The following is a 12,427-nucleotide window of genomic DNA, read 5'->3' on the forward strand; positions in this document are numbered from 1 at the left end:
CGGCTGCTTCCTCCAGAATCTGATGCTTCAACTAGATGTGCAGTCAGTGTTGCTGTTTATACTACAGTTGGGAAGGTTAAGGTGTAATGTACTTCTTTGCTGTAAGAAGTTTGTCGAGACAGATATTTCCACACGATGCAGTAAATGAAACACCCGTAGAGTCCACTTTCATTGAGATTTATTGATAGACAACAGATGGTGGGGCAGGTGAGGACGGCACAAACAGTGCAGGTTTTATCTAAATGAAAATATACATTATCATCATACACTAAATGTAATACATCGGGAGAAAATATCTGATAAACTTATAACTGAGGAGGATTAACACAATGTTCGTCATTCTAACTGAACATAAATAACTCAAGCATCAACGTACTGCAAACATAAATGTACTCAGAGCAAGGAAACTGACATTTACATACAATTGTTGGCAGAACTCATTCCCCTATATATGCTCTGATCAAGCCAGGCCACTCCCACTTCCTGCTCCTCCTCACACTGTTTGCCAACACAAGATGTGTACCATCTGTCACATACCATGTCCGCATGTTGTTGAGCATTAAAACCACGGGTGGTTATTGCCACTGTAACAGACGATGTCTGTCACATTCAAATGTTGATGAGGTTTGAATCAGGTTCTTTGCAAAGTAGAGGGAACCAGTGGATTATTCAGCAAAATGCAATGACAGTCAGAACAGCCCAGTCCTTTGTGGATAGAAGAATAACTTATATCCATGAGAACAAACATTTAATAATTATTCAAACGTACCTTTTCACAGAGGCTGTCATTTAGAAAAACCTTATGGTAATGTAAGGGATATGTCCACTAGATGGTAGTGAACGACAAGGATGTTCTGTGTGTTTGTACAAACTTCTGGAACTCGACACGGAGAACTCATTATGAAAAAACTGGGTTTCCATCATTAAGAAATCACAAATTTCAGCTCATTAAGCGAAAGTAAGCGTCACAATTTCTGATTTGTGTTTTGGTTAAATGTGCGACACGGTTAAAAAACTGATTTGTATGCAGTACTTTTACTATAGTAATATTATAGTGCACTCTCAAAAATAATTCAGAAGCTCATTTGCATTGTACACCGACAGTTTTACAGGTTTCATATTTCCATTCCCATGGTATCAGACTGAGGTGTTCAAACCCAGGGCCTTTGTAAACACGCTCTGTGCATCCTCAGCAAGCATGGTGAGGAAAGTATTCAAAGCATTGTAGGTGCAGATAAAAGAGAGGCCCATTGCTGCTGGGATTCCTATTAATGGAATCAATCTAGACCCTTCCTCTGCTGCCAGTAATGCAGCGCCAGCCACAGATGTGCTCAGTAGCTTAATGATAAGATCTTTGCTGATTTCATTTCCAGCCAAAGGGGATGTCATCACTGCTTTGATATCATTCAAAGGCACATCTGCACTACGAGCAAGATTCTCCAGTGAAGAGCTGTCAAGACCAAAACTAACTTGGTACTGTCTGATGACAGTAACCATCATGGTTAAATCAGCAGCAAAAGAGACCCCAGGAACTGGTACAGCTGCTATGCCTGCAGACAATAAAGCCTGCCACTTTATTTGTGACTGAAAAGCCTCTTTCTTCTTTCGGATGATCCCAAGACTTACGTTGGGTAGAGCCAACAGTAGAGCATGTCTCTTGTGTGCAGGAAGTTCTTTCCTCAGGGTCTCCTCCAACAGACGGAAATCGTACAGGTGGAGCTCAACGCTGGACATCAAGAAGACTTGTTGAGACTTAACACCTTGTTAGTCCAGACAAAGAGAATAGAGAAGTTTATTTCAGATGATATCATAATAAAATTAGAAAAAGCCCCAGCAACCCTCTCCAGGCCCAACACAGAGACAGGTAGCCTATGTTTTTTTAGATCTGAGGAGATGAGCAGTCAGGCCAACAGACCCTCATTAGTGGCTCTGCCAGTATCACATGACTCAATGTACTACCCGTTAGCTCTCCTTAGTTCTTTCTGCCCTTTAAATGAGGCAGTGTCTGCTTGTAACCATTGTTGCATAAACCTTAAAGTTGTAGGCATTGGTGATCTTCCCCTTTAACCTCAGACTTACCTTGAATGCAGTTTTCCCTGATTTTGTCCAGAGTCTGTTCTTCGTTGAACGCTGACTTGTGACGTCTTTTGTCGTCACGTACGTCATTGTCAATCTTTGAGCGAACGAAGTAGAACTTTTTCTCCATTCTTTGAATCTCTTTAGCGAGCTTCGCATCATTTTCTGTGAAGCGACTGGCTGAGATGATGATGAAGAAGTCAAACTTTTCAAATCCAACAAGCTCCAGGTAGTTGTCAGCTGGAAAGTTGGTGGTGCCAATACCAGGAAGATCCCATAATACAACATTGGGATGGTGTGGATGGGGGTATGGTGTAACCACTGTGGTGGTTTCTACAACATCAGTGAGGGCGGCTCCCTCATCCCCGTCAGCTAAGCCTCTAAAGGCATTAACAAAGGTGGATTTACCAGAGCCGGTCTCGCCTGTGATGCCAATATTTACTAGAATATTCTTCTGCTCATCCAAATAAGTCTTGATCTTTGCAGCTGCCTCGGCAGGTCCCCTGGTTTGGATAAGTTCTTTAACTTCTTCTTCAAACTTCTCCATAGCTCTCCTAGAAAAATAAAGAAATAATTGTACTATTTTGTTTTGGGGAATTGCAGTAAATATACACTCACCCTAATCTAATCATGCACACAAAAAGTAAATATTATTATAATACCCAAAGTTAAGAGATTGCATTGAGATAAATGTATTTTCTAAATAAAAAACATTCCCTCAATAGCCATTGTGATTTCATAGCATGAGACTACAATCACAAGTAGGACAAAGCTGCAGTGATAAGCAAAGAGAAGTCACCAATGTCGACTGAATATTGAACAAATCTAACTTCAACAGTCTTAAACAATACACAGTAATACACAATAAAGTGCGTTGTGTAACTGTGGATGTATGCGTTACACCCCCTGAAAAAGGGGGATAAATAATCACGAGAGTGATGTGATGGTTTTTCCTCAGCAAGAACTTTGCTGCAATCGTTAAAAATACAATCATTGACACAGGAAGAGCTTTACAAGAGAGTTTGATACCCTCTTTATGTGAAACACTCATAAAGTTATTATTTGAGATATTTCCTGAGCTCAAAATAGCTTAAACTCTTCAGAACTCTGTTAAAGTGCATAAAACGTATTAAACAGATGAAACAAACAGAATATGACTACTAAATATTGCTGTCTGTGGCTACACTTGATACAGATACGATTACACCGTCTACACGCGGGAACTCACGCACAGACACACACACACACACACACTCTCGGATTTTGACAGTGATTTGCCTTCATACAAAACAACTACAAAGAGAAAGAAATCAACAACAAAGAGAATCATGACTCGTGAATATATATCTATTCATCAATAATAATAATAATAATATATCAATTTTCTATAGCGCTTTTCAAGATACCCAAAGACGCTTTACAAGGCAGAGACAAACAGAACAAACAAACAAAAAAAAAGAAAACAAAAAAAAGTGACTGGAGAGGTGCAGCAGCTGAGAAGGCCCTGTCACCCCAGGTCCGGCGCTTGGTCCTGATGGTCTTCAGAATGTTTGCACCGGCGGACCTGAGGCAACGGGTTGGGGCGTGGAGGTCTGAAAGGTAGGGAGGGGCCAGGTTGTTTAGGGCTTTGTAGGTGGTGAGTAGTATTTTGAAGTCTATTCTGTATTTGACCGGGAGCCAGTGGAGGTTGTGAAGGACCGGGGTGATGTGTTCATAGCGGCGGGTGGAAGTGAGCAGTCGAGCGGCAGAGTTCTGAACATATTGGAGTTTATTGAGGATTTTGTTGGGAGAACCATAGAGGATGCTGTTGCAGTAGTCGAGTCTGGATGTTATGAGGGCATGGATGAGAATTTCGGTGGTGGCAGAGGACAGGGAGGGTCGGAGGCGTGCAATGTTCCTGAGGTAAAAGAAGGCAGTCTTGGTGATGTGGTTGGCGTGGGGTAGGAAAGAGAGGGTGGGGTCGAGGATGATACCGAGGTTGCGGACCTGGGTGGAGGGGGTGACGATGGAGCCATCAATGTTGAAGGAGAAGGGCTGGGCTGAACGGGTGAGGGAGTTAGGGCCGATGATGAGTATTTCAGATTTGTTGCAGTTGAGTTTGAGAAAGTTCTGTTGCATCCATGATTTTATATCAGTCCTGTTGGTTTTGCCATGTTTCGGTTAATAAGTCCAGATTATTGTCAGTTATGAATTCACTCAGTAAGAGGCCCTTGTTGTTTAGGGATCGGGTGTTAAACAGAGCAATTTTGAGATGTGGATGAATTTGGGCAGGCTGGGGTGCTCTGGTAAGGGGGCGGAGGCAGGCAACTCGCTCGTGCAGATTGTTGTGGTGATGAGTTGTGGCGGTGCGCTCGGCTGACCAGAGGGAGGGGATGGAAAGAGTGGAGCGATCAGGCCAGGAGTAAACAAACTTTCTGCGGGAGGCTCTGTGGATGTACCGGGGTCGACGGAGGAGTCCAAGTGTTTTGATGGCTGAGATAAACGGAGGAGCAGAGAAGTTGTTGAGTTGGAGGAGTTGCGAGGTGGAGTATTGCAGAACCATGCCAGCCTGAGGTCTTTTGTCGGTAGCCACGGACTTGATGACCGGAGTTGGAGAAGTGACAGGCACGCCAGGATAGTCCACAGCAGGCAGGTCATCGGAGCTGAGTGAAAAAAAGTGGTGATGGATGAGGCGAGGAAACGGAGGAGGCAGTTCAGTCAGCTGCCAACGTTAGCTACACGCTGACTGGAGGGCGGCTAGCTAACAGCTGGCTGAAGAAGCAGCAGTCAGACTGACCGCACCAGGACAGTTGAGAGGCTATCCAGGCCACCCGCCTCAGGGCAGTAGCAAGGAGTATGGACAAGGGTATCCAACAGGGAGCCGGCTGGCTCGTCGGTAGCCGCCGGCTAGCGAGAGACCGCCAGCTAGCCAGCTAGTTGTCCAGGGAGTAGACGGGAGCAGTGGAGAGCAGGTGCAACAGGTAAGCAAACAAATCCAAATCCAAGACGAAGCGTTGCAGTAGAGTTAAAAACAGAGAACAATGGCTATTTACGATGATTAAACTTAACTACACTTTTAAATAAAACCAAAATATAGGTTAAATTGTGATTACGGTAGGAAAATCAAACAAAACTAAAACTGCCAGACGGAGCGGCGTTAGACTCGCCAGCGCCCCCGTCAATGTCAGTCAAGAGACTATTCCATGTATTCCACACACTCTTACTCTACACTACTAACCAGACTACAACCTCTATACATGTTGTCCTCATCAAATCAACATGTATAGATTGTGTGAGTTTCTTGTCTAGTTGTTGTTTATTACCACGTGTCTCTGGTAAATATCTCCATGCTGTTCTGCTGTATCTTTGTTGTATTTATATCCATATTAATATACAGACAGCTGCTGCTGTCAGGGTGTAAACCTGTACAATGCTTCTCTCTAGTGGCTGCTCAACACACTGCTTCAAACACTTCCTTCTTCTACAACTATTGCTGCTTCTTCTACTGCTTTAAGTAAAGTCAAACCAACTCTATTAGTACAGCTTATTATCTCAAACAGTAGATATAAAGACTTTAAGAGTCCAAAACCTGGAACAAGAACTCTCCAACAAGTCTAGAAAAACATCCCAAAATATATAAAGTATTGTAAATCTGTCACTGTTTTGTATCGTATTGACATGTGATTAATGTTTGACACAATGTGACCCTAATCTTCAATCCTTTAGATATAAATTAAATTCACCTCAGTGGAGACGGTTCAATCTGAGATCCTCCTCTAAGTTCAGTTCATCGCATCACAAACAAATGTTGTTTGGACTTGTTACGACCACACCTTGGTGAAGTGAACAGGACAGACAGGAAGGACAACATTCAACACAACAGACATAAGAACATACAATAATACATCAGTAAGAGTTTTAGTCATTTCTAACAATGTTCAGTGAATATATCCCATAAGGACCCACGGTGTCCCAGACACTTTATATATCCTGGAAAGTTCCTTATACAGTTTTATCCTTGATTTTAACTCTTGAAGTCCCAAAGTGACACATACGGAACATCCTGTTGGATGAGGGCAGTGTAGAGGGCACTACGGCACCCCCCCCCCCCCCCCCCCCACCTTGAGCCACAGAAAATAAAAATAAAAATAATAAATTATACAAATTGTCAATATGTGTGTTTTTGAAATATCTACCCAGTAATATGTGTAAAATATGATATCTGCGGTAAAGATATGCTTTTCCTGCACGTCCTCTCCGCGTGTCTTCATGTCTCAGCAGCTCCCACAGGAGGCGGGTCTATGAAGCAGTTTAACCAATTGATGATTAAATATATGAATGTGTGACATACAATTTAGCCAATCAGCGTCCTCAAAAAGATTCAACTCGGGCAGAATTTGTATCACCCTGAGCTGCGCGTCCTCGTCAGGACTAGTCTCTACAGGCGAGCGCGGGCACTACTCCTCCAAGACCTGTTTGAGAGGAGAAACTACAGCTGAACGAGCTGATCCCAGATCAGCTGAATATTATCATATGATATATATATTATTATTAGTGCTGGGCAACGATCAAAATGTTTAATTGTTATGCGAAAAGTTCAATTATGAATTAAAAAGTAGTGTATTGCGCACTTTTATTTTGAAAGTACTGCTATAGGAACAAAAGGTCAATAACATTTGGTTTGCAAACACTTTAAACACATCAGGTTCTTGTTAGCAGCAGTATTCCCTTTACACAGCAGCAGTTATAACACAGTTATAATGATTCTGATCATAGATATTCAGCCGGTGTTCACAACTTTATCTTCATGTGTGTAAGAGATGATATTTAAATATACACCTTGAAAACTGAAACCTATCTACGTCATGTTCTTATGTTAGTTAAATTCTCAGTAGTGATAACTAAATGATGATTATTATACATATTACAAACAAAACACTTTAAAAACTCTAAAAAAATAATTTAAATGAATCATTTCTTTTTTGGTATTTTGGTCAGACACACATGCAACGCTGATTACCGTAATATGTGTGGTATTTGTTATAAATGTACGTTGGTACATAGAGGGTGATAAGTAGCTGTACATGGAGGGACTTAGGACCCAGGGGAATGTAGGTGAAGCCTGGAACCTGTAGTCTGTACCGTGGCAGTAACCTGCATGAGGAAGTTATGCTACTAAAGAGTTGCAGTTAAGAGCAGTTTGTTCTCTCGTGCTTATATCTTTATTTTAAAACACGACAATATGTACTTTGATATTGTCATGGTTGATCCTGTGAAGGTGACTAAAATAAGATGTCCTGACGTGTTTATCAAAGTGTTATTTACTGCTTTTTTCGTGTTGGAATAAAGGTACATTTTTAACTGTAAAGTAGTAATACGTGTTTAATACCTTAATGTTTTTGCATTAAATCATTCTGGGATGTTTGCTGATATTGATTGGATGGACCTACCTAGAACATGTTCCACCAGCCACCACTGTTTGGACTCGTTATGACCACACCTTGGTGAAGTGAACAGGACAGACAGGAAGGACAAGATTCAACACAACAGACATAAGAACATACAATAATACATCAGTAACAGTTTTAGTCGTTTCTAACAATGTTCAGTGAGTATATTTATATATATCTTGGGTCCCTTTATTGACCTTTAATTAAACGTAACACCACTATTATTAGTCCATGTTTACTCGACCCTTCTACCAAATCTCTGAGGTAAATACATCAGTTCTTCAACAAACTACCGCCAACCTTCAACACGTTGATATGAATATCAGAGGAAATAAAACATCACAGTGAATCAGTTTTAGAAAGAATACATTTATAATTTACTTTGAAACTTTTAAATTAACAATCCAGTTTCCTCTAAAATCTCACCTTCTCTTTGTCCTCAATAACTGAAGAGTTGCAGCAATAACTTCACTTCTAGTTCTCACCAAACTCCCATAAACCAGCAGACTAACATAAAGAAGAGAAAAGGTGGAGTTACCTCAAGAGTTCAGAGTCCGCTGCTCGTTGACTTGTGGCTCAAACTGATGAATCGCAATAAGAAGAGAATGAGGAACGTCTTCTGAAGAAGACTGAGTAGATGATCTCACACATCTTCTACTCACATACTAGCATCAACCAGGCAGCCCCACTGGACTCAGGATCCTACCTTGGGTCTTTCTCAGTTCACGGTTTTGTGCCTCCTCGACTCCTTTCCACGCCTCCTCACCTTGCGTCTTAGTCCCGCCCATATAGGCCGTAAGGTGAACCCTGTTATCGTTTCATCCCGCTCCACAGTCGTGCATCTACACAATCTTTAGTTCATAAAAAAGAACGAGTCATGTAAAGCTACCAAAAAAAAGTTCGTCGCTGAATTTTCAGTCGATTCTCGATGCGTCTATGTTTTATGCAGAACTAGTTTCTTCAGAGCGTAATCGGATCTTGGTCGCGAGTGGCGGCACGGTTCGACACGTGATCGTTCTACACCAATGAGGTAGCTGCTTTTTGTCAACAGAATGGCAAGATGGCGGCTCCCATGGTTAGATACAACGTTACCGAAAAAGAGGAAAACATCCGAACATCCCCAAAAGTGTGCTAAATGGATTCTAAACAGTGCTGTATACATCGCCGCGTCCAAGAAGAACAATGAGGCAAATATACGATAATGTTATGTTTGTGTTAAGTCATTTAGATCAACTTTGAAATACCTGGGAATGCACCTTACTGACGATCTTACATGGACTGTACACACACTGCACTTTATACTCCCTCTTGCTATTCATGAAAAATATTTCTTGATGTTTCTTTCTTCACACTATTTCTATGTATGTGACAAATAAACCTCCTTCCTTGTATCAATAAAAGGCAGTAATTGTACTTATACCAAAGACCATTTGTTTGTTCATTCATTCATTCATTCATTCATTCTTCCACAAATGAAAACACTGATCAACCATAAAAACAATCTTTATGAAAAATATGAAATATGATATATAAAACTGTACAAAACAGAATAATGAATAACAGATTAAGTACACTCAGTCCTCACTGTCAGTGTCAGGACAGTTATCTTCCAGTTCCTCAGTTTCTTTTGTGTTGGCACAATTACAACAACGACATAAGTCTGTGCAACACAGTCCTGCAGAAAACAGGAACATCTGCCTGTCTCACAGGCACTTTTGCAGCCGCAGTGTATCACATGCAAAACACTGTCAGGGGCCGGATTTCTGGTCATCCAGGTGACGTGCAAGGTCCCATCCTCTATTTGCCAATATCCAGCAGGTGATGGAGCACTTATATTTTCTTTGAGACAGGACCTCATTATTGCAGCCTGGTAGTTTGCCCTTTTGCAGTGCTGATGGAGGGCATCAGCAGTAGGGGGAATGCATAATTCTGGCAAGGCCGATGATGCCATACAGAAAGCCTTGTACCTAGCTTCATTTACATTTTCGGCAGATGGCTGATCATACAAGTGGCATACATACTGGCAAAGAAGTGCAAATGTTGACTGCTCCAAGTTAAAGTTGGTACCTAAACTTTTAAAAGCCTTAAGGTACTCATCTTTTTCACATGCAACAGAAAATGTCTTTCTTTTTCCTTTGCCATAAAAGGCACTTGTGGAGTCACACCCAGAGAATGTGTGAATTCCAATCAAGGCTGAACACACACTGGTTCCGAGAGCTGATGACACCTTGGTAATGTCAATGATACGTGTCCTGTTGCCAGTCCCTGTGAAAACATATAAGCTGCATCCCAAATCTGTCTGCACACTTACAGCAATGACTGCCACATCAGTGTCAGAGCTCTTGATAATGACAGCTTTATGCTCCCGTGCAGCATGTTGTGCATGTAAAAACACCCTTGTGTCACATTCTTCATGATCACACTGCAGGTCTTCAACAACACGAACAGTCTGTACACCCTCCTTAACAGTCACACAGTGACATTGATCTTTATGTGTGATGCACAAGCAGAGGTTTTTGCCCACTCTTGTAAGGTCTGCATTTTTCCATGCAATATACAGGAATTCGGCAAGTGCTTCCTTATTTGTTCCTTCAGAGAGAAACTTTTTCCATTGGGTTGGGGTCCTCTGATCCGGGGCAAAGATTTGGATGCGTTGTGACCCTGCATCAGCTCTACGTGACCGTTCTAGGTTTTTGATACTGATGAGTGGATACTGGTCAATGACAAAGTCAATGCGTGTACACTTGTGCTGCAAAGCGAGTTGGAGTATGTTCCACAGTATGGTCTCTGCAAGCTCTCCAAATGTACCTGGTCTGGATCGCATGGCCTGTATGACTGCCATACCATCAAAAAGAATGGCACCATCCACTGGAACTTGGTCAACCAAGCAGTCTCCACCTTTGTTCTCCAATAGATCCATGAGAGCTGATTTATTTGTTTTGGCAAGTAAACCATCAGCACTTGCTAATGGATATGACACAGTTCCCAAGGAATATGACAGAATTTCCCTCATTTCAATTTTTCTGCTCTGACCAAGGATGAGGAGCCTGGAAAATAACTTCTTGTCAGCACGCAAAATCACTTCCTTGCCTGCTGCAGATTTCTTTTTTGGCTTTACCTGATCACTGAAAGTCTTGAGTTTTTGTGATTTTATGGGGGCAAATATGTCAACTGAATTGGATAACAGTCTCTGGTCCATAAATTATTTTACGGCATTTTCACCCTTTTCTGAGGCAACAAGCAAATCCTTCATGATTTCTTCTGTTGCTACTCTTCCAGAGCTAAGACACACAATGCTGTCTTGGTATACATCAAAAGGGTTGAGCATGGAATCAATGGTGGAAATGATTCTGCTCACAGCCTTTTCATCAGCATCGATGCGTGTGTTGTCAAGGTATTTTCGTGTCCGTAGCTCAGGAGATATCCCTGCCATTGATTCACACTGTCTTGCTATAGCGGCTCTTTCATGCTGTGACAGTATCCAGCGATACACTGCAGACCGATTTTGTGTGATCCCTGTCCAACCACCTTTTGTCTTGGCGTCTCTGTTAAGTGTTTGCTCAATAGCCTGGTCGCAAGCAATGGAGGCAAATCCATGAACACTTTGTCGCTGGACAGTCCACTGGCCTTTCACATTCATCTCACTGTGGCAAGAGGGATGTGTGATGGGCAAATTCACCATTTCCAGCCAGTACGCAGGTAAATATCGAGCATAATTTACTCGATCGTAGGCAAAAAACCATGGCATCATTAATCGGACTGTTGACAGGTGAAGTTGCCAGTTTGACTCTCGCGTTGCTCTCACAAACAGGAGGAGTAGCTGCATCATGTCAATGTATGAGCTCCAGAAAGCAAATGTTGCATTCTCTGTACTTTTCCTCTGCACAAAGTCAGCATATTTGGAACACATACTATCAAACCTCTGATCTGCACTCAAAACATCCATCAATCTGTCTGGAAAGTCACATTTCATGTCAGTGATGACATCCATGCACACAGCTCTCTCTTGTGGTGGCAAGGAGTCCAAGAAGCTGATAAACCTGATGCGCTGCAGACTCTCATAGAGAAGTTTATGAGCCCTCATGCTGCGATTGTAGTGATGACCATTTATTACCCCATTGATGGATCCTGGGGCAACAACTTCTGATTCAATGAGGATGTCTTGCAGTCCTGCATCTCCAAACCTTTTGCCTAAAATACTCAGGTAGGACATGCATGTATGGAACTCGCCTAATCTAATCACTAAATGTTGTGTAAAGTCATCATTCTTCCAGCGTATTTGCTGTGCCTTGGCATATATAGCCTGGTCAAACACTAAAACTATATGATCCAGTTCTAGCTGTTCAGCAATCTGGACACTTCGCTTCAGGATAGTGTTCACTGTTGACATCTCTGTTGGTGAGGCCTCAATTACTGGAAGATAATACAATGCTGGCTTCTGCAGAGTATTTTCACCTTGAAGCAGTGTATGGAACCCTGTCCAGCTTGGGATTGCACATCTATCCGTACATGTGGACTTCACAAAAACATATGCAAATTCAGCTTGTGCAGCAAAGTGGGTGTCCATTCTGCATGTCGCTGCCTGCACTGCTTGATGCAAGTTCTGTGGCCCTTGCCTTTTGGACTGATGGTACGGTTCTATAGGCATTGGGGTGGGGGCTTTGAATGAGGAAACTCCCTTCCTTAGTGGCTGTCTGATTGCTGTGGACATAGGCTCGATGGCGAAACTCTGGAGCATAATTCCATTTGTATGGTGAGTAGTTCCACGACCTGATAGAGTCTCCTCCCCAAAGTCAATGTTATCCCACACAAGTGTTGTGGGTGCCCTCTTTGAGAATCCCTTTGGTATTTTGTCTCCGCCTTCTACTAGTGTCAGTTGGGCAAGGCTAGTGTCTAGACTCAAAACTGTGTCCCATGATGCA

General features: G+C 42.2%; 1 protein-coding gene across 1 annotated transcript; it reads right to left on the minus strand.

The window, feature by feature from the left end:
- Positions 1-1,137: 1,137 nt before the first annotated feature.
- Positions 1,138-8,293, minus strand: LOC142959861 (interferon-inducible GTPase 5-like). Its single transcript, XM_076101352.1, has 6 exons — positions 8,212-8,293; positions 7,991-8,012; positions 4,273-4,718; positions 3,947-4,115; positions 2,080-2,630; positions 1,138-1,760 (listed from the first exon to the last, which is right to left on the minus strand). The coding sequence occupies exons 1-6, from the start codon at positions 8,291-8,293 to the stop codon at positions 1,138-1,140; spliced, it is 1,893 nt and encodes a 630-aa protein (XP_075957467.1).
- Between the last annotated feature and the right edge of the window lie 4,134 nt (positions 8,294-12,427).

The sequence above is a fragment of the Anarhichas minor genome, unplaced genomic scaffold, assembly GCF_050575085.1.
Source record: "Anarhichas minor isolate MPS153535 unplaced genomic scaffold, ASM5057508v1 ptg000027l, whole genome shotgun sequence".
NCBI lineage: Eukaryota > Metazoa > Chordata > Actinopteri > Perciformes > Anarhichadidae > Anarhichas > Anarhichas minor.

Bases quoted from the DNA above. Each gene is read 5' to 3' on its own strand.
- LOC142959861 (XM_076101352.1), bottom strand. From the start codon at position 8,293: ATGGGCGGGACTAAGACGCAAGGTGAGGAGGCGTGGAAAGGAGTCGAG. The intron at 4,719-7,990 runs GTGAGAACTAGA...TTTTTCACTCAG, and splicing joins TGCTGGTTTATGGGAGTTTG to CTCCGATGACCTGCCTGCTG. The intron at 2,631-3,946 runs GTCCTCTGCCAC...TTATTTTTCTAG, and splicing joins GCACGCCTCCGACCCTCCCT to GAGAGCTATGGAGAAGTTTG.